We start from the raw sequence: 21775 nt of genomic DNA, 5'->3' as shown, positions 1-21775 counted from the left end.
ATTCAGCAATACTTTAGGGTGCAGGAAATATGAAATCCACTTTGCAAACAGAAGTGGTCAACTTTTATGTTAGAACTAAGTTACTGGATAGGTAGGATGACAGAGATCTTGCATTTTATGAAAATATTTATTCAAAGCACAGTGTGAAGAATATACTGAAAAGTAAGCCACAGAATACATGAAGGCAAGGATGAAGTGCAAAACACTCTATACAAGGTTATGGTTCTAGAAATTAACCTGGCAGATGATAGTGTCTGCTCTGCAGTGCTACTGAAAGAACCCTTTCTCCTAGTTCGTATTTCAGGAAGTGTTTATAAGAATTTATAACTACTTTCTTTTGCACCTGTCTTCTAAGTTTTGGTGAGACTTCAACATAAAGTGTATATTAATTAGTTGTTGTTTGTGTTCTAGTTGACAAGGGCAAGCAGCGGAGTCCCAAGAGCTTGTGCATACAGACTCAAGCCTCCACAGATGTGCATCCGCCTGGCACAAAAACAGCGGAGTTGACACAGTACAAAACAAAATGTGAGACCCAAAGTGGAATCATCCTGCAGCTGAAAAAATTCCTGACAAGCAGTAACCAGAAGTTTGAAGCATTAACAGTTGTGATCCAGCACCTGCAGTCTGAGGTAAAAACTTGCAGCTAATAAATTTTGGCTTTAATTTGTTGAACTCTCTCAACAAGGGCTTCTGAAAATACTAATATACAGATACATAACATCTGTGTTTCCATTCCAATGATTTCAGTTTTCCTGTGGAGGTAGCAGTAAACCTGCTCCTGGTGTCAATTGGATAGAAAAAATAAAAACCCTGATGCTTGAGTTTTATGACCTCTTTGCAGCTTCACATCGTTTTTAGAAGAGACGATTTTAAATGTTTGTAGTCAGAGAATCCTTCAGGGTTGAGTACCTTTCCAAGTATATACTTCAAGTTCTGCCCTTGTAGGAAAGACTGGTTTCAACAGATAATCTGCATGACCTTGTTTTGTTATCTGACATTGGATAGAAAAGTATATAAGAGGTAGGTATGTTTTTGAGCTATTCAGAATAAAGTGTGAGTTGTAATGGTTGTATTTATTGAATCCTCCATTATTGGTGGTGTCTTAAAATTATCAACATTTCATTAAAAAAAACCAAAAAACAAAAAAAACAAAAAAAAAAAAACAAAAAAACCCCTAGAAATGCACCTGGAATTTAGAGTTGAATTAATCTGATGTGGTTTAATGTTTATTTGTTCTAGTCTATTTGACATACATAATAACCTAATCAGTTTGATATTACACGAGAAACTTTTGGTCTGCTTTGAAAACTTTTGAAAGAAGAGAAATCTGAAGGTAAGGAAATTATAATAGTTATGGTTGATGTAGGCTTTAATAGCAGTTTCTCTTGCATTTATAACTAATGTTCCAAGATCGGTACCAATTTTATTTCAGCTGTTCCAGTATGCAGTGATTTTTATAGTCAGGTATACAAGAAAGCACTGAGTTGTCTTAGTATGCTGCCAGAAACATAACATTCTCTTCTTGTGGGATAATATCTGCTAGTTCTCATTTCATCTAAAAATACTGCATTTAAGTCCAAGTCTGGTTCAACTCAGTAAGAGCAGTGGCTCTTAGCCGTTTTTGAGGGTTTAGTTTGGTTGTGTTTTTTTTAAACTCTTGATTGGAACACCTTTCTCTGCTAAGGAATTAGTTTTAGATGTTCAAAGCAATTTGATACAGGATTTTTGGATGCCTGTCATCTAATACGAAATTGTGAAATTTGTATGTGAAATTTGCACTGCTAAACTCCTGTGCTATCTTCTAATTACTGTATAATAGGCACCTTGATTTTTGGTAACTTTTATAATTAGATGTCTTGGCCTAGATTCTTCTCTCAAATATTTTTGTATTGCAACTTTTTAAAATTCAGGAATACTTTATCAATGTAATACTTAATAAGAAGAAGCCTGTCATACATATTTGCTTCTTCCAGGCTATTTTACAGGTCACTTAGTCTAACATGACTTTTTTTTTTAAGAATAATGGGAATGGTTATTTAAAAAAAAAAGGGGGGGGGGGGGGAAGGAAAAAAAAAAAGTGGTGTTGAAGATGGGAGGGAAGAGAGAACTGCATGGAGGAAACTAGTAATTTTGCTCCTTCTTCCTCTTCATTATTCTTTTGCAGATAGAAGGAAAAAAGAAATTTTATTTCTATGAAATTCTATAAAATGAGTAATCTTGGAGAGTTAAGTCCTAAGCACATGAAACTGGGCTAAATATGACATATTTATGTGCTTTCATACCAGTTACCGGTATTGAGGTTGTTCTCTCCTTTGCCAGGATAAGACAATGCCTGGTGAACAGTCATGGTCTTATTCTTTTGTACTTACCATAGGGGTGAGAAGGACTCTTCTGCCGTGGTGGTGTAAGGAATACTCAGAATCTGGTAGTTAGCTGGGGGAAACATCCTGTAGGACTTCTGTGTGTTAGGGAACACTGTGAAGAGTTGCTTTGATTTTGTGGTTCGTTTGGTTTTGTTTGTGGTTGTCCCCCCCCCCTTTCTGGTGAGGTGTAGAGTCTGGTGTAGCTAACTTAATCTCAACTGGCCATACGCTTATTTTTCTGAAGTATCTCTTGGGGACCCCTTTAATGTAGTTTTCAAACTCTTTGGGTAAACTCGGGGAGAAACTTGGAGTTGGGTTTTAGCTTGTAAGGCAGGGGCTCATGGCTTAACTCCTGCAGAGCCAGCTGAAAGTAGCTTCAGCTTTTCTGGTTTAAAAAAAATAAAATGAATCATGCTTAGCTGAATACATGAAGAACAAAGCTGTGCTTCCATTCCTCCCAGTAGAGCAAGTGTGAAGTGACATGATGCAGTGTAAGCTGATGAAACAGCTTGCTGTAACCTGAGGAAGGTCCTGCTCTGGACTCCACAGGTGCTGGTCTGTCCCTACAGAAGGCTGATGCAGCTTGCAACTACCAGAAAGCTAACCCAGCCAAAGAGAGAGCATTTCTTTGCCAGATTAGCAACGTGGACCGTCCTAATGTGTGGTTAGAACCAGCGCGAGGGTGGACAGCGTTGAGGACAGGCTGCCTGGCCAAATGGAGGAAAGAGCTGGAGTGAGCTGTTAGGTCACTTTGGGGCTGTGCAGCCCAGCCCGAGCCTCTTGGCAAAACCTGCCCCAGCTTCTCCCGCTTTCCCTGCAAAGCTAAAGTTACTGGGAGGTGATTCAGCTGTTGGGTTTGTTTGGGTTTGCTTTCCTTTTTTTTCCAAGAGGTCCCAATGCGTTTCTGCACAAAAGTTTAAAATTGCTTCTTATGAGCTCATTTGAAATGGGATATAGCTGTGAACGAAATCAGGACTTGCTGGCAATGACTTTGTTGAAAGTGCAGCTAGCACATCTGGAGTGAAGTTGAGAGGCTGCTGTCGAAGGGTTAAATGAGATTGAGCAATGCTGCTGTGCTGTTTCTAGCTGAGCAGGAATCTCTCACAAAACTCTGCCTGAGCTCAAACGTGTTTGTTGCAAGCGTTATCTTGGAGCTGTCAATATTAACAGCTGGCTCTGATAATACCTTCATACTCGAATTATCAGGGTTTGTCCAGGGGGTTTCTGTGCTTAACTACCTTTACCAAGACTCTTCTGAATTTAAAAATCCTAAAACCCCAGTTTTTACCTTGCAGGAGCTACTGTTGCACTGGGTTAATACCAGATGGAAACCCTTTTGGCATCCAGAATACTTGATGGCAGTGAACAGTGTGGCTGGCGAGAACCCCACGCTGTACTGAGTTTTTCCATTGTTAGGCAGCTGTATGTGCACTGGTGGTGTTAGAAACACGTGCCAAAGTGCGGGCTAATCACAAAAGCAAGCTTAGTCTTTCTAGACTACTGTGCTCGCACTGATCCCCTGGTATCATGATCCCCTGTGACTTCATGACTATTTTCCTGTTTTTTAAGTTCAAATGAGAAAGGAAAAGTGGCAGTACAGAGGAAATGGTGAAATCAGCCATTTACAATAAGTGCATCAAGTGCCAAGGAAAGCCATTTTCCATTAACCTTTAACTGCATTAAGCTCTGAAATTTGCACCGCTGCATCTGAGTTGATCTTTTAACTTCCCCTGGTATTCATTTTGCATATTAATTTTGAATTTATTTCTTGTCGTTTCAGTAACAAATGCATTCAACAGAGGCTTTAAATACATGGTTTAGCACACCTGCAGTAAGTCAGGCCGTGGCTGCCACTCCTGCAGCCCTGCCCTCTCTTCACTTGCCCTCGTGTCTGTGCTGTCTGGTGCTCGCCTGGCCTTGAGAAGCCAGTTCAGGCATCCAGTCAGGAAGGAAAAAAAAAAAAAATTTAATGGGTCTAGTTTTATAGGTCTGTCCATACCCAAAGTGTTCTGCGTATGGCCCCGCACAGTGGTTCACTGCAGGAAGGAGGGAGTGGGAGTGAAGAGTCACCAGTGCTGGGGTGGGTGGGAACGTGTGCCCGAGAGGTTCCTCGGCAGCTGTGGGTAGGAACCAGATGCTCCCTCAGGAAGGAAAATCCCAAACTTGCATTGTTTTTGTGATGTCTTGCAAAAGTACATCACCAGCTAATGAGACTGAGGCTGTGGTGACTCTTGCGTGAACCTCTACTTCTCTCCTCCTGAGGGGTGCTCAGCCCCTTCCCCTGCCTCAGGGCTGCCTCTGCAAGGCTGCATGAGCGCTGCAGCTGCGACGTTCGAACCTCTAACTCACTGCCATGTATGAACTCTCACATGTTTGGGGGTGGAGGGTGTTTTAGCAGCACAGTACTAGCTTGGTTTTAAATCTGTTTTGACTGTTCAAGGGCGATTTAGTTTTCAAGTGAAAAGATAATGTATTGTTAGAGTGACTTGAATGGCTTTGTGACTGTTTGAAGCGTGAATTGACAAATACTACCTTTTCATCCTCTCATCTTAATGCATAAATTGCCACATTCAGAACTACTCAGGCTATTTAAAAAAAACTTTAGATGGTAAAATGTTTAATTATTATAAACACCCATTTCTGTTCTTCTAGTTTAATAAATGAATCTAAGTGTTTTGAGAGCTCTCAACAGATTCCGCTGTAGAAATGAGCTTCAAATTTGTGAATATGCCACAGGGTGCTACAGAGATGAACAGAAACTAAATTTTACTGTTGTGCTTCTCTTGGTGTGGTTGCAGGAAGACTGGTATTTACAGTTCAAACTTTACTTGGGAATGAGTGTGGTGACATCTTCAAGAAGTTTCCTTCATAGAGGCAAATGCCATTTGAGAGGCTATAGAGCCTTGTTAATAGTATGTGGGTACCACTAATTGTGGATGTGACACAGGAAGCAACGTAAGTAATGTGCTAGAAATTGTGTGGCTGAAACAGGCTTCAGTATTTCTAGGTGGAAATAGAAATTAACCATTAGTGTATGAGCTACTATAACTGGCATTTCCTGACATGTGGATGACTGTAAGAGTAGAGATACTAGTTTTCTTGGGAACTCCGTAACACTTTAAAGGAGTGTTTTTCCATCTTGGAATGCATGGACACATGTATCAGAAAAATTTGTCCTGGCCTTTGTGGAAGTTCAGCAGAAAATGTTTATATTTATCAAATGAGAAATCCATATCTAGCTTAAGGAGCAGAAGAATACATTGCATCACTAAACCCAAAACCATTCATAGCAAAAGGAAGATTTTGGGGACAGTCATATTTTTGGCCGATAAATCCAAAATATATCGGCAGACCTATTGTTTAGAGCAGCTGTCTTTGAGTTAAATTTATAGTTTTGATTTTCTAGAACCTATAATCAAACTTGGCTGGTTCTTATTAGGATTTTAATCCAAAGTGTACTTCTGCTCTTTAAATCTGGCTTCCCAAAATATGGACATAACTTTTTACAAGAGAGAATAAGGATACTTAATTTAGATAATTTTTGTGTTTCTTTAGATTTAAAAAAAAAAAAAATCACTTAGAACAAAGTCAAAATATAATATCTCGAATTCGAGGAATTCAAATATTTTCTGTTCAGTGGAGTATTTGAGTAGTAGCATGGTAGCTTCCCCCTGTAAAGCAAGCCTAGGCTCTAGCAGTTTGCATCTGACAGGTAGCTGTTGGAAAGTAAGGATTGCTGTTGGATTCTAAAGGTCCCTGTAACACATGGCTGCTGATGGACAAGAATATTTTTGGCAACAGGTTGAAGGTTTGTGAGCTCTAACATCCAGAAAAATATTTTAATCCATTAATTACTGTGAAACTAGGCTCTGGTGGAAATAACTTTATAAAAGACGCCTCAGTTAAGCAATTTATTGGGTACATCTGGGTATTCAGAATGGGTTACAGCTGCAGAGAATTGTGAGTCCTGTCCTATAGTTGCTCCTAGCAAAAGGTGTCTTGAGAAAAGAAGCCTTTGACTGAAACAAACTTGGTGTTTCAGGCAACCAGTGTTGCTTTCCATGAAGAAGTTGATTTTTTCCCAAGAAGATGCAGAATTAATGACAGTAGCAAACTAGATGTATCTATTACAAAATCAAAATTAAAGGGAGCAGTTACTGGAAGAAAGAAAATAACATTTTTGCTTCTTGTTTCCCTGTTTCATTTTGTACTGCTTTTTCAGATGAAATTCTAAACAGCCTTAAAAATTGAATGATGTAAAGAAAACACTGTAATATTGTGCTTAAGCATAGGGTCTCATATTCTAACATTTCAAAGAACTTTATGAAGATAATTACAATTTTATAGATGTGAGAACTTAAGTAGTGACAGTGTAGCTTGTCAAAGCTGCATGGTATCTGATGGAGACTTTGTGTCATACTCAGGTGAGATGAACTGAGACAAAAAACTTCAGAAAATACTGAGAAATAAGTAATTGCTTCGATAGGGCAAATTTATTTTTTATGAGATCGGAATTTTTACAGGGAAGGAAGGAGTCATTCTAGGTGACAAGTGAAAACTAATATTGGAGTTCAGAAACCCTGTACAGTAGAAAACAGGCTGTTACAGAGAAGTAAAGTTACACAGCCCATATTACTATATCTGGACCTAACTTTGTAAAGCTATTGCATGGAGGTGGACATCTCTTCTAAATGGGAAAACAAAGATCCCATATGAGCATAAGATCCCATGTAAAGCTTGTAAAAGCATAAAGAGCCCGCAAGTACACGATCCGTGTTAAATATATAGTGACTTATAGGAATCCTGTTTGGCTGGTTCTCTGCCTTAGTGTTTCACAAACTAAACATCAGGGAATAAACATCTGATTCTCCATAAATGTACCTAGCAAATGAGAGAAGTAAAATATTAGAAATTACACTGAGTCTGTATCAGGTCATCACCTAAGTGTTGTATTCTGAGGCTTAATTGAATTCTGTTTGAAGTAATAAGTCAAGGTGAAAACTGATTGCTTATTTCATTTGGTAAGAAGGCAATGCATAACACTAACAAGGCCAAGAGTAATTTGGAAATAGTCATTTCATGTGTATATTTATTTGATTTGAGATGGTTAATGACATTTTCACTTTATTGCCGTAGTAGTCTGCTGCTCCTTCCAAAAATATACATGGAGCAGAGGGTGTAAATCCTGTTTGTTGTGCCCCTTCCTTGGGTCATTTCTTTAGCTTGCTTTTGCATCTGAGTGATGCAAAAGAAATGACATTTCAAGGTTTTTTTAAGTGGGGTGGGGAGCAGGTGAGTTTTAAAAAAAAAAAAGTTGTTTCTAAAATTGCTGACTTCTAATTAAAAGATTTATTTAGAGGATTGGGTTTTGCCAGCAAAGAAGGAACAGGGACTGGTAGAAATACTGTAGTATAAGGACCAAAATAATCAAAGCAAATGTCATACTGCAAAGCGGATATGAATGGCCCTTTTGTTACCCCTTCATAATTACCTCCAGGCTATAGCTGATGACACATAAGTGACTGGAGTTTATGCAAAGATGTGACTCAATTTCTACATTACAGCTAATGATGATTCTCATCTTTTCATGACTGGTGCAGCACAAGGATGGAGTAGACTCCATTTTCTAATGCTTTTGTCCATAAGAGGAATACCTCTTTGGATGAGAAAGACTCATCTTATATTGAGATCTGTTGACAACTGAGACTGTACCGGCATTAAAAAAATATTTAAATGATGATCTTTCCTTCTATACAGACTGAGTTCATCTCCTGTAAGGTCTAAGCACACGTTACAGAAGTGCTTGCAAATAACTATAATTTATTATTAAGTTTTTAAGATGCTCAGTATTTCTCTCTAAGTTAGATTTTGGGAGTAAGTGCTTGTGGTTTGACAGCAAATGGCTTTCAAAAATTGGGCTTTCCTTTCCCAGAATAGAATTAGTTTGGCCCTGTGTATGACAGTAAAACACACTTAAGTGATTCCGTTCTTAGCTGTGCGGATGAATTTCTGGTTTATGTGCTCTGAGCAAATTTTATTTAGTCTGTTCTAATAAAATGCTTTTTAAAAAAAGCATTGTAATGGTTTTGTATTTAATGCTTAATGTTCTCCTCCTGTACGTTTTGACTCTTGAAATTACTTGTTTACAAAGTGTATTGCTGATAAAACTAGAAGGCTGATGTACATCCTTCCAGATCAGAGACTTTTCTACCTGCCATTCTGCCTGTGACAGGTACAGTTGCCACCTTTTACGTGAGACCGCGGAGTGCTTGGTACCAGCATCGTCTGGGCCTTTCTCCATCTTCTCTGGGCGGGTACCACGTCGCATCCCAGCATTAAGAGGGGAACATTCCAGTATGGTCGCTGTATGTTTGTGTCATGGGAAAACTCCCATGACATGACCTGATTATCTGGGATATTTCAGGACCTAGAAGCGGGTTTTGTCTGTTGCTTTGCAATGTACTAGTGCTTTGCAGTTTTCGGTTCAGGCAGTGCATAATGCTGCTTCTGAACCTGTTAATGGATAGAAGATATAAGGCTTCACACAAGTACAATTCTGAGGAAGATCTGTAAACATTAATCTGAGGATGAAAAATTGAGTGAGAGGGTTTTGTTAAATGATGGAAGCTTGCTAAGAAGTTTGAAATGCCACAGAGCTCCTGGAGGAGGTGATATGTTACACAGGGTAGACTAGACAACTGTGATAGGTGGCTTATCACATAGATACTGGTGTGGCATAGCTGCTTGAAATTAAAAAAAACCAACCCCCCCCCCATATTTTGGTATATAAATGCGAACTTTTCAGTATTGGTTCTTGTGAATTCTTCTCTCTTCAGTACAACTCCAAAAGAGTACACGTTTTGTTTCCAGAAGGAGTGTGGCTGTTTAAAATGTGAACAGTGATGTGTGGATAATTACTACCAGATGGGCGGTGTTAGCTTATTTGGACACCCATACTCGAAACTGATTTTCTGTCATGGTTTGCTCTTTTACATCTAGTAGCTGTTGAAGGACTTGTAGCTCTTAATATGGAGGAAAAACTTGCAAAAGGTGAATAGGGCTTTTTGGCCAGGCACAGCCTATCTGTGGCTCTCAAAGCCTTGACTTGCAGGCAGAGCAAGTCCCACACCTGGGCCGCCTCACCTGGCCAGCAGCAGGACTGTGCTGGGAAACCTGAAATGGTTAGTCTGGCTAGTCGCATGTCGTCTCTAGGAAACAAGAGTTGCCAGTTTGCCATAAAACTGCATGCTCCTGGTATTTGGGGTTTGCAAAGGAGCTGTGGGATGGTTGAGGAATACCCACCCATTCCAGCTTGAGAACAGCTCATAACCTGAGCTCTTGGAGGTATCTTATGTCTTTCTTGCATGAAGATTTGGTATAGGTACATCGCCAGGAAGGTTTGGCTGCTTATGTGCTTGGTATAAATATCTTTTTTTGTTCATTCTGGGATGTGGACTTCTGTAGAGCTTCCTGCTTTTAAAGCAGAGCGATGGAAGCTGTTCAGATGTTGATGCATCTTCACCCTCGCTTGTAATTAAAATGACCCTAGGCTGGCCTGTTTGAATGTCAAGCTGTAGCAAAAATAGCTGGTTGCCAGGAAGAATACTCTTAAGCCTGTAACTGGGCTGCGTAACTGCAAGTAACATAAACATGAATGAGAAATCTTGTGATTTATTCCGTTCCTTGGTCATTTTTGTCATCTTGAAACTGTCATGTTCTCCAACCTTGGACCTCCCCTACCTTGGACCTCTTCTTTTTCTATCCGGTTGTAGAGGGGCATACCTCACCTTCCCAAGTCCTTGCTATGTGGCACACAGCCCCCTGAACCCGCTTGTCAAATTTTCAAAACGTGAAGGATTTTTAACTGCCAAATCTTTCACAGAACAAGAAATGTCCAAGTCTACTTCTTCATGCTGAGAATTTTTTTGGTAGCATCTGATAGCAGAGGTGCACCGCCCTGATATTGCCTGTGGCAAAGCTTTTATCCCCCAATTCTGTTCTTGTTCCTTCCTACAGCTTCCATGTTTATGATAGGGGGAATCTTTTGGCTAAAGCTCAGCTGGATTTCTTGTGCATCTAGTATAGATTCTTTTGAAATAAGAAAAATGATCTCGGCATAAACTCATAAATTGTGCCAGAAACAGCTTTAAATTGGTATGAATGCCCTCCTTGAGTCTCTTGACAACTAAGTGAGCATGATCCCAATTGCCAGATTTATCTGGATGAATGAACAATGCCAAAATTGCTCGATTCTGTATGCTCCCACTTGGTTCTGCTCTTTCAATTTCTGGTATTGATTTTTCAACTAGAATCTTGTAAAGCATAAACTTTGCTCAATATTCCAGCCCAAAGCATGTGCATACCTGTCTTTAAATACTGAAGATGGCCCTTACTAGATTATTCAAGTGGTCTTTGGTATTTCACTGCACTTAGATTTCAGGTCTTGGAAACTTTCGTGTTTTCTTGGGGAGACCCCCATACCTGGAGCTTCAGTTCTCTCAGAACTTAAATGAAACTGTGCTAAATTAACTGCTAGTCAGTCTGACTACTCATGAGGCTGCTTAACCATATGAGCAACTTATTCTTCTTATTTTAGGCTGGCAGTCTCTACGGCTAGCTTTTTCTGAATATATTCTTTAACAGGAGGTGATGATACAAGTCCGTCTGTATTTCTTGATTTGCAAAGCTATGAACAGACAAGCTTGGAGGTTGAGGCACAAGGTTGAACAGCACCAGTAAAAAGCAAAAGGGCTTAAGAGCAGCAGAAAGCAAGAAACATTTAAAAAAAAAAAAAAATTTAGTAAGGCAGTGTTATTCTACTTTATTTGGGGTTTTCAGTCTTAACCTCTGTCAGTCCTTAGTATATTCTGATCTCTTATGCCCTTTTCTCATCAAATTGCTTTAACTAAAAACAAATACAAAATGTATGGACCATGAAGAGGCCTTTTGGAAACACTAACCAAAAACGTTAGCGTTTCCAAAGGGTCTGCAGTGTGGTCCAGCCACTAGGCTGAGGGGGGGAAATTTGAGATGTTTTACTAAGAGTGGGCTGGAAGAAATCAGGTTCAAGGATAACTTTTTGAGAATTAGAATAAAGAATGAATATGCAGACCAAGGGGAGAGGGCACATTTAAAAAAAAAAAAAAAACAAAACAAAAAAAACCAAAAAAAAACCCCCAAAAAAAACAAAACCAAAAAAAACCTCCGAAGTAGTTCGTACGCTAATTTAGTAATGGAAAAGGTTACTGTAAAAGCTTTGGAAAATCCCATCGGGAGCGCGCAGCATGAAAATAGAAGTGCTTTGCTAGTTAACTTGCTTGCAGATCTACTACGTGATTGTGTCCCAGCGTGCTAGGATGCGGCTCAAATAACTCACTGCAGCATTCACGTTTTCATCATTGGATGCTGTGTCCGTAGCGGGAACTGGTGTAGAACAGGAGCGAGGTGACTCATCTCTCCTTCCTGAGCAGGGAAGCAGGGAAAAGCAGGGCAAGTCATTTCAATAACCGAGCCTTCTGCTCTCCTGAGAACTTACCGTGGAGGATGAGGTGTGGTTTTCAATCTTAGCCCACTGTCACTGTAAAAAGCTTCTAAGTGCTTAACGTAAAACTGCAACGCAGCTACTTAATACCCCTACCAGTGTGTCAGTGTCCAAATAACCATTAAGACTGCTTAAACTGTAGTGATTAAAAGGGGATCTTCCCCATACAAGGTCAAAAATACAAATAATTCTAGTAAAGGGCTGGCCCTTTCTTCTAACCAGTCTTTTCAGCTGCAGAGTAATTTCCTGTAACTTGCAGCAGATGAGAGTGCATAGCATAAAAATTACTCATTTTGATTAGTCTTCTGTCAGACTTTAATACATGACTGGTTTCTGGGTGCTCATTCCCTCTATTTTTTCTTAAGAATGGTGTATTTTACTGCTTTATTTGTTCTGCAGGCATGCAGTGAGTATTCCCCACCTGCAGGACAGGGTGCTCTTAACCGGGCGACCTGGTGAGCAAGTGCTGACATTAGCCTAGGGTCAGGCTGTGGCGAGAGTGACCGGGGGCAAACGGGGAACCTGCTGTAAAGGTGAGGTTTTCCCTGGGGAAAACCGGGTGCAGGTGTGGCCCTGCCAGTGTGTGAACTCGTCTACTGTGGTCAGTTGTGTAGTAGCTAATGGAAACAGTCTAAGTGATTTTTGGGCCAGTGCATTATTACTCTTTTTTCTCTAACGTATCCTAGCTGAAGGAAAAGCATGCAAAGTGAGTCTCAAGCTCTTTGTGTGCACAGGGGCTATGAACATAAGCCTGGGCATTGGCAGCAGTAAAGCTGCTGTATCTGTGGCTCTCCCATTCAGCTCAGGCCTCCCATGGCTTATTTTTGCATCAACAAATTCAGTGTGAAAACAGCGTACAGCAAGGTCGAAACAGCTAAAAATAAGCTCCATTATCCGCAGAGAAGGGCAGTGTTGCCTTCGCGATCCCGGCAGCCGTTTGACCAAGCGGAGATCGATCGGTCTAATGTCTGGGGCTCGCCTTTCATAAAAGAAGGGCTGTGGCTTTAAGTAATCACTGGCTGCTTGTGCCAATTGCAGAAGCTGCAGTATCTGCCGCTGTCGGGAGCGATCGGCGCGGAAGTAGGATAACCTGCAGAGGCAAGGTCCAGCGTTGCCGCTCGGCCGTGGCCGGACCAGCCCGGCTGGCGGTGCCGCCACCTGCGCGTCGCCTATGAGTGCCAGGGGGCCGAGCAGGGGGCTGCCGGAGCTGGAAGATGGGCTGCTCTAGCAGCAAACTCTGCCTCTATTCTCAGTGTGCTGCAGCAAGGGTAATTAGTATTTGTTTCGCAGCGCTTTTCCAACGTCAGGGAGCTGGACGGGAGCTGGGCTGTGAGCAAGGTGAAAGCGCCGCGGCAGCGGGAAGCCTGGACCTTGTCACCTCTGCAGCGTGGCCATGGGTGTGAGGTGCCTGCCACCGAGCCATGGACCGGCTTGGCCGTGGCCATGGCTGTGCCTGCGCTTCTCCCCGGGGTGCGGGTCTGGGGGCAGAGGGGCCTGCCCTGCTGTCCCCTGGCTGAGGCGCAGCTCCTAGGCAAAGCAGGGAGATGGGTGCTTCTGCTCTGTTTTGAGCACAGATTTGTTATGATTATCTCGTTATAAGAAACATCATCTATCTTAATTTTAAGAACTGCAAGCAGTGGGGTGGGTTGTGTTCAACTTTTAACAGGGCTGTGCCTTTCCTTCATGTAAGACTGAGCATTTAGCAAAGTTTTTGGTTCTGTGTTTAAGTAAGCTTAAGATAAATATTTAATGCATGCCTCTTTCACATATATACTGTACTTTTGTGCCCTTGACAGCTATCAGTTGATTTGTTCTGGAGTCTTATGTTGCTACACCCATCATAAAATATATAATTAATTGCTGCGAAGTACGATTTTAATTGCAGTGTTATCCTGGAAAAAGCTGTTCTTTGTTTTAAAGTATAACTTAACAACAGAAGAACATCTGTGGATTTTGTAACAGCAGAACTGTTATCCGAAATGATTCATATCTTGGCCTCTTGCTCCTGCCTCTTGTTTTCCTACAGAATACATGTAAGTTAATTATTGGAAGGTGCCCTGCTCAGATCACTAGTAACCAAATGTTTGGGTTTGTTTTTTTTTCTCTGCAGAGGGAGGAAGCACTGAAACAGCATAAAGAGTTGTCTCAAGAGCTAGTTAACCTTCGAGGAGAACTAGGTAAGCATTTATTTTTGTGTTCTTTTTGAGAACAGAAATGCAGGAAAACAGATCTGCGGAAAGACAGATGCCCTGGTATTGTAATGGCAGTCATTTAATTCCCTGACTGAATTCTGCTCAGATGCTTTAATCGCTGCATTTCTCTGGAGCCCTGACAGCATGACCCCAGGTTCACTGAATTCCTGGCACTGATCTGACTGCGCCTAGCGAGGCCTCCTTGTAAAACATGTGTCTGATGACCAAATCACTCACTTTCTTAAAAATGGGAGGATGGCTGACAGTATATATACTTGTGTTTGATTCCTAACTTACTTGTATGCTGTCTTCTAGAGATTTGCTGGCAAAAATCCATAAACCTGTAAAACATACTGCGCAAAATCTGCATCTTGCCTTAGTGTAGGTGAATGAGTGTAAAATTAACAGAAGGAAATGCTATCAGGCTAATGAGATTAAATCTTTGAACTCAACCTAGTGGACAGCTATAATGTGAAATTGAGCTATAATGTGCAAGGGGCTGGTTTTGCCAACTTCAAAGCTTGATTTAACTGCATTTAATGGTAACTTCATATAATTTATTTGAACTCAAAGCAGAATCATCTTGTGGAGTGCAAAAAGTCGTTGGATTGAAAATGATAGCACTTGAAAGTGAAGCTAGCATTTCATAAGAGCACACTCCTGTTATGATGAAGCCCCTTTAAAAAAGAAAGATAAAAAACCTTTGAAAGCAGAAGTAATAAGTGTGGAGCAGTTTCAGATACGTCATCTACTATTGAAAAGTTGGAAATGTTTATTTTCACATGCTTTGGAAGTTGAGTATTGTCTCAGCCAAACTTGAGTGTGAATGTAGGTCTTGTTACTTGCAGGTGGTGCATTTAATGTTCAGATTTATTTTTTAGTGCTGATTAATAAGGTGGGCATTCCCTGGCAACTACTCAGAGCTGGAAGCTTGTTGGGGAGGGAGGGATCTCCCCATCCCCACAGCTGAAGCAACAGAGCACAGCTTCTCCACTTGTTACTATTACTGTCGTAATTTTTTAGAGGATTTTGTTAAAAATGCAGCTTTCTGGGAGCTTTATTTGATGCTGCATAAAACCGCAAGTGTGTGAATGGGGAGTATCACGAGCAGAGAAAGCCTTGCAGCCTAAATAGATAGACGAGAGTACCAAAGACACTGCAGAAATGTGTAGCATTTTCTTTCTTGGAAGCTTAGTACTAAAAAGCTGAGGCTTTTCTAGAGCCTGGTGCAGTCTGGCATCTGTCACGCTGCATCTTTTAACATTCCTACTGATGAAGCACCTGGATTGCAGTTTTGCAGTTGTTTCAGGCAGGTCTCAGTAGGGGCTGGCTTTCGAAGAGCCTGGCCTTCCTCTGCCTTTGCGTCCCTCTGTCCTGCCTTGTGCCAGCACTGCTGCCCAGGCAGCCGTGCGCTGAGCCGTGCGCTGAGCTGCCTGGGGACCTAAGCCAGCTGAAAACTGGTGGCCTGAAGTGCTGTTTTGCCAAAGCTGCCTGGCCTGGCTCAGCAGGTGGCTGAAGGAGCACCGGTGCCAGAGCAGGGGAAGGGGAAGGAGCAGCAGCATGGAGGGTTGTGTCCCCCATCAGCTGCAGCTGGCACTTCTGTCACCCTAAAGTGACAACAACAAAACTGGAGTCTTAGTGTGGAAATAGGCTTCTCGCATTCCTACAAGGTTGTGTTATAAACATTATAAACTGCATTTACTTTTTTTTTTTAATATACCTATGTGTGACTTCCTGGGCAAACCCCTTTGTTTACCTTTTCATGAAAATTACTTCAGAAGGATTGCTATCAGAGCAAGACAGTCTCTATTCTTCCATGTGCTTGCATCTTCAATATTATTGTTCCTTTATCAACTTAGGTACTATGTTTGTCGCTTACCAGGAGAGGGAAAATTCAGCTTAAAGGGGCAGAGCAAAAGCTAGCCAGCACTTTTGCCCGATACCACTTTTTTGGGTTTTTTTTTTGAAAGCTTAGTTCTTTCTAAGAGTTCCTTACTCTTAAATGAGCTTGCCATAAACTTGTTACCTTCCTGCTTTGATTAACAGCCTGCTGAGCTCGTATGTGAAACTCCCATAGCAAGAATATGTCATTCAGTAGGTTGGTAACTAGGAAGAAACATCAAATGCAACTGAGCTTGATGGATCTGTGATGCCCGAGTGCACAGAGCTGTCAGCCAGCGATGGTGGCCGGCGTGCTGCTGGACAAGGCCGTCAGCCGTTCCCCTCACGGAGCTGATCCTACTAGGTCAGCTCTGCAGGAGCATCTGAACAGCAGCCTTGGGCTCGCTTCCCTTTGTAAGGTTTCCAGACCATGGTTTCAGTGAAGCATTGATCTTCATGCAGCTCCTTTGTCTTAACCACTGTCACACGTCCAGCCTGACTGTACTTCTCTCCTCAGCATGTAAAGGGAGTGGATTTGATCACAGAAATGAAAAAACTACACAGGTCTTCAATTCTGTCTAGCTTTAAAAAGATATATTTTTTTAAAAAAAAGTTAAATAAATGAAGCCAGCCAGACCTCATTTGTTGACAAGGTGTGAGAGAAGCATTCTTGTAATGGTAGCTTTGGCTACAAATAATCTGTTTAAATGCACACCTGCTAATCAGCTTTCTATTGCCACTGTTAAATAGATATAGCTGAACTTAAGATTCCCATAGGCTATTTTGACTGTGAATTTTGATTCACAGTATGATCTAGGCACAGATTGGCTCAAAGTTAAGTACAGTTTGAGTCTTATTTTTACCGTGTGGACATGTGTACATGTTTTGTGGAGTCGCAGCTGCCATGTTTTTAATGCATGTTGGTTTGCAGTTTGGGAACTGGCAGTCTAGGAAGAGGAACCAGGTGTGCCCGGCTCGGTGTAGTCTGTGCCCTGCATGTTGCCGAGTTTGAGAGGAATGTGAAGTCTCCTGCAGCTTGCACCCTGCACAGTTTGGACTCCTCAATTTCTTGCTTTGAAGTTTAATTGTGCGTGCCCCCAAGCTCCTTGATTTACCTTGCAAAACCAAATTGGCTTGCTGTCAAATTGTCCATTTTGCCTGGTTATTCTGTATGACCCTTTCTACCAAAATACCTTTTTGCTTAATGATTTAAATATGCATTACGATCCCAGAACCTGCCTTTGGCAGTGACTGCGTGGCTGCGCAGAGCTTTCTGCTTCTGGTGCTGGAAACAGGTGTGAGGGTTAGCAACGATGGTGTGTCTGGGGATGGGCTTTTCCAAAGGAGTTCAAATTCTTTAACAGTCAGGTTCTGAACTTGGGTTTCCTTAAAATCTGAAGCCACAAAGACTAAACTTTGTGGCTTGAATGTAAATGCCTTGGTTCTGGGAGCCTGGACCCGGTACGGATGTCCTGTTTGTTACCTGTTTCCCTTCTTATTAAGATGCAAACTAGTGTGTAAATTATTTCTAGTTACCTGCTTAATTATGTAAGTAGAAATTGCAAGAGCTGCATGTTTCTTGAGAGGTACGAAACTACTCCTCTAAATTAATTGTGCTCCAAATAGTTTCGGAGCCTCTTTGCAACCGTGCTGGACATGATCCAGCTCAGACCTGCTACAAAACAGCAGGTGCAGAGCTGACTCAGCCCATGCCCGCCTCGGCCCTTTGAAAATTGCCGCTTGTGAGCCTTTTTCAGTGGGCTGGAGAGGCTTGCGTGTATCCTGTACAGCCAGCCAAATGCCTAACCCTTCTTTCTCCCCTCCACTTGCTGCACTGCAATTGATAAACAATATTTTCTTCAAAAGACCTTCATGCTATTTTTTTTTAATAAAACACCTTTAAAATGTTTTGGAGGTTGGGATGAAAAAGACTATTGTGTTTTACGGAGAGATGGAGTGAATGTGATTTGGTTTTCAGGTTTTGGTGATCTGTAAAAATACTTAATAGTAGGTAGACGGTTCTATCAATTATTTGGGGCAAGGCCTAACTTGCCACGAGTCATATGCTTGCCTGCCTGCTGACACTGTAGTGTTTGCAGCATTAAAGGACAGGAACTTGCTACCTGGCAGATACCTGAATGCTTCACATATGTATTCAACCATACCCACTTAAATGTAGCTTAAAGCATGCTTTTTTGGTCTACCTGCCTCGTTTCAACTTGCCCAAGAAGAAAAATATGAAACGTGCCTTAACGTCCTGTACTGTTAGTCTTGTTATAGAAGTAACACCAAAAAAACCTTGGTCATAAACTTGAAAGCATGTTTGGGTAGAAGAATTTCCAATATTGAGAACCTGCCAAAACCATGAATTAATTATTAGATAACAATTTTTTAAAAAAAATTATATGGAGAAGGAAGTGAGCCTTTATGTCTACAGTAGACTTACTGATCAACAGAACATATACAATAGATCTTGCAATGTGAAATATAAAGTTAGAGCAATAGTGTTATGTGCTATGACATAACACCAGGCTAAATACTCGATGTTTTCTGGTAATTATCCCCTTTTCACATCCCCCACATCTATTAATGCTGCTAGTTTACTGTCCTAGTGACCTCTGTTTCAAAATATCAGACAGTCTAATGGCTTTTCATAAATCATAACTAGACCAGTGAGTGACTTACACAATTTGACGAACATAACTTTTGTTCCAAAACAATTTAATTCAGGATTCAAAAAAAAGATCCATTATGTTTTATCTTCTTAGAGCTACAGTTATGGTGACTTTTAGGGGAATGTAAGATGAAAAATGTTTTTATGTAAGCAGTTTAGCCATAAGGACCGAATTGGATGAGGAGTTGTTTTGTAATTAGAATAAGAAAAAACTATATTTTTTTAAGGGGGTACTGCACAATTGTAAGGTCTTATCTCTTGGCTACTTTTACTGAAAATACGAAATAGATTTCTTGTAACTTTTGTAGTCCCCTCCTTCAGCTGGTGCTACTGTTCATGTGGTTTGGATCTGCTGCCGTTTGCACTATTGCAGGGAGTTGTCACATGCCTGGTTCTCTTTTGCAGGCATTTGTTTTATGGTTCTGGCACATACAAAGCTTTGCAATGAAATACCCAAGATGCAAGGGGCCATTGTTAACTACTACAGATGAATGTTAATGTTACATGTCAAAAGCAGCAGTTTCTGATCTGAAGTTACACTGTTACCAAATCTCAGAAACTTCCTGTGATTGCCAGAGGTCGTGGTTCTGCCCAAAAGAACCAGGCTCTTCATTTGTAATAAACAGGTGTTAAGAAGCGTAAAAATACAGGTTGCTTCCTGTTGTAATAGTACAGGGAGAGACAGTGTTGTATGATTGGGCGGAGAGGCTGGGACAACCAAATGGGGGAAAAATATTAATGGCTTTGCTATTTGAATAAATAAGTAAATCTTGCTTCTGGCTGCCAAGTACACCATTCCGTATGCTCTACCCTTAAACCTTAAAACTGTTTAGTGTTACAGATGAGGTTGAACAAACTTGACGGACAAATGAATAGCGCATCTTTCCATCTATATGGCTTGATTTTTCTCTCAAATGCTGTTGGACTATTTGTCTCCTGTTGTTTTCTTGCTCGAGGTCTGTGGTCTGTTATAATGTGTGGCATAATGAAGATGTAGAGCTGCGGAGGGAAGCGCTTTAAGAAGGGAAAGGAAGCACAGTAGTCATGTACAAAAACTGTGAAGCATGCCCTTCAAGTGTCTCTGAAGTGGATGAGAAGTTGAAATAGAGAATTTTTGTGTGCTATTGGAAGAGACCACAAAAAGCACCATGTTCCAGTTACAAATTTTTCTTCAAAATTAAGCACCGGTTCAATGAGAAAACTCTTTAAGTTGAGTAACCATCAAGTTTGGTTAGTCAGCAGTTTTGCAGCATCCCCTTGCAGTGGATGAGTGACCAAACTAAGGAATTAGTTGCCTTTTTCATGGCTTGTTCCTTTCTTAAAACAAGGCAGTGTACAATCATAGAATACATGATTCAGTCTGGAGATGGATAAGTCTCTGCAAAATGCTTGCTGCAGACACTTAAATCTCAAGTATGGGGACAAATTTTGGTTTACAGGACTTTTCATAATTTCAAATTGACAATTCTTCAGTTGGTGCTTTTGCTGAAGGTTCACGCGTGCAGTTTCTTGCACTATCATGATACTGGGAGCTCACTGGTTGTGTGGTGGTTCTGCTCCTTGTTTGGATGGCAAAGATTCAAGTTAGGCTTGCAATCTGCAAGGAAGCATTGCAGCCTCCAGCTTTGCAGAAGCCAGATGTTACTTTCAAGGTAACGCAACATTCAACTGCCAATGCAAGTTTTAGAAGTTTTTGTTTGCCTTGTAACATTAGTCTTCTCATAAATCTGAATTGCAAACTGGCCGAACAAGAACTGATGTATCTGTCGTCTTTGACAAAGGCGTGGTTTGCTATTTGCTTTTTTTTCCTGAAGTGTTTTGCATCATCTGAAGTTCTGTGTGCTGACATTTAAAGATAAGACAATGATAGGCAGCACATTCTTTTAGCTAAATGGAGGTAAATGAATGGCTCTGGTCTTACAAATAAAGAATTGGATGCTTGCTGCTTCCTCTGCTGGTTTTAAAGGAAGTGGATCATTTGAAGCATTTTGCTACAGTTATCTCAAATGAGGCATGTGAGTTGCCTGCCTCTCGGCTATACCCCTCTTACTCTGCTATAGTTGGTCAGATCCACAGTGGTGGCTGTGTAACGCCTCCATTTGGCTCGCTGCCAAATGGTGGTTCTTTGCATTATAAAATAATGTCCCCTACTTATTCAATAACATTACACCAGTGTGATGTGATAGAAGTGTGAATGCTAATTCTTCCACTTTTTTCCAAAGGGAGCAGTTTTAATAGAAGTTTGTGGAAGTAATAAAGATAGGGAAATAAAAATCTTTCTTGATGGTGGTATAAAAAGTATAGAAAACTGTGAAATCTGCTTGGGTTGCACAGAATGCTGTGGTACGTTTCAGTTGAGCCTTTAGTTGCATCGTTGCCAGTCACGGGATGAACAGCTTGGCTTAAATCTGTCCTGATCAGCAGATCTTTCACACAGACCTAGCACAGAGCTAAGCCTGCGGTTAAAACTGTTTCAGGTAGACACACATGCAGATTGATTTCCATGCAGTACAGCTCACACTCTTACACTTTCTAGCTCAACTGCAGGTGCCAAGTGATGGCAGCAGGGCTAAGACTTCTTTACAGTTTCCTTAAGAGAGTGCAAGTATCATTCATCAAGTTACTCATTGCTCTTGGTGAGCCGTAGCGAAGAGGGAATCCAACGTGTGTAACTTGAGGCACTCTGCTGGGGCAGGCTGCTTTCCTAGAGCTGAGTCCAGTACTGCTTTGGGAATTGGTCCTTGAAGATACTGTAATTTATATGTCTTAAGGCACAAACACAGCTGTGGTGAGAATTTCCTGCACTGCCTGTACAAAAATCCTTGAATCTTCCCATGCTTTTACATAGAGTTTGTTTATACTGTTTGGGCAGTGTGCCAGGCTGCTATAAAGTGTGTGTATGCATGAGTTCTCCTGCATTTGATTCAAGAGCAAGTTAACGTTTTAGTTGATTTTTCTCTTAAGTAGACACTCATCTGACTAATTTATTTTAAACTAAAGCACTAGAGTCTGTATAGAAGCAGTTTTGCTTAAGGTCAGTGACCACAGGCTTGTGTTAGAGGTCCTGTTTCACCTTGCTTCCAGGGTTTGGGTGCAGCTGGAACTGCATAAGGCACTTGCTCCA

The 21775-nt window shown here is 41.1% G+C and overlaps 1 protein-coding gene across 2 annotated transcripts in view; it reads left to right on the top strand.

Annotated features, from left to right (window-relative positions):
• MTUS1 (microtubule associated tumor suppressor 1) overlaps window positions 1-21775 on the top strand; it is a 54986-nt gene that overhangs the window by 24346 nt on the left and 8865 nt on the right. For both annotated transcript variants that reach the window (XM_009572221.1, XM_009572220.1), the window contains exons 2-3: window positions 412-629; window positions 14015-14081. In XM_009572221.1, coding sequence (XP_009570516.1) covers window positions 412-629; window positions 14015-14081 — 285 coding nt within the window. The remainder of the gene's footprint in view (window positions 1-411; window positions 630-14014; window positions 14082-21775) is intronic.

Source organism: Fulmarus glacialis, unplaced genomic scaffold (assembly GCF_000690835.1).
Source record: "Fulmarus glacialis isolate BGI_N327 unplaced genomic scaffold, ASM69083v1 scaffold32072, whole genome shotgun sequence".
Taxonomy (NCBI): Eukaryota; Metazoa; Chordata; class Aves; order Procellariiformes; family Procellariidae; genus Fulmarus; species Fulmarus glacialis.
The sequence above is the reverse complement of the archived record's forward strand: the minus strand, read 5'-3'. Positions and strand labels throughout refer to the sequence as shown.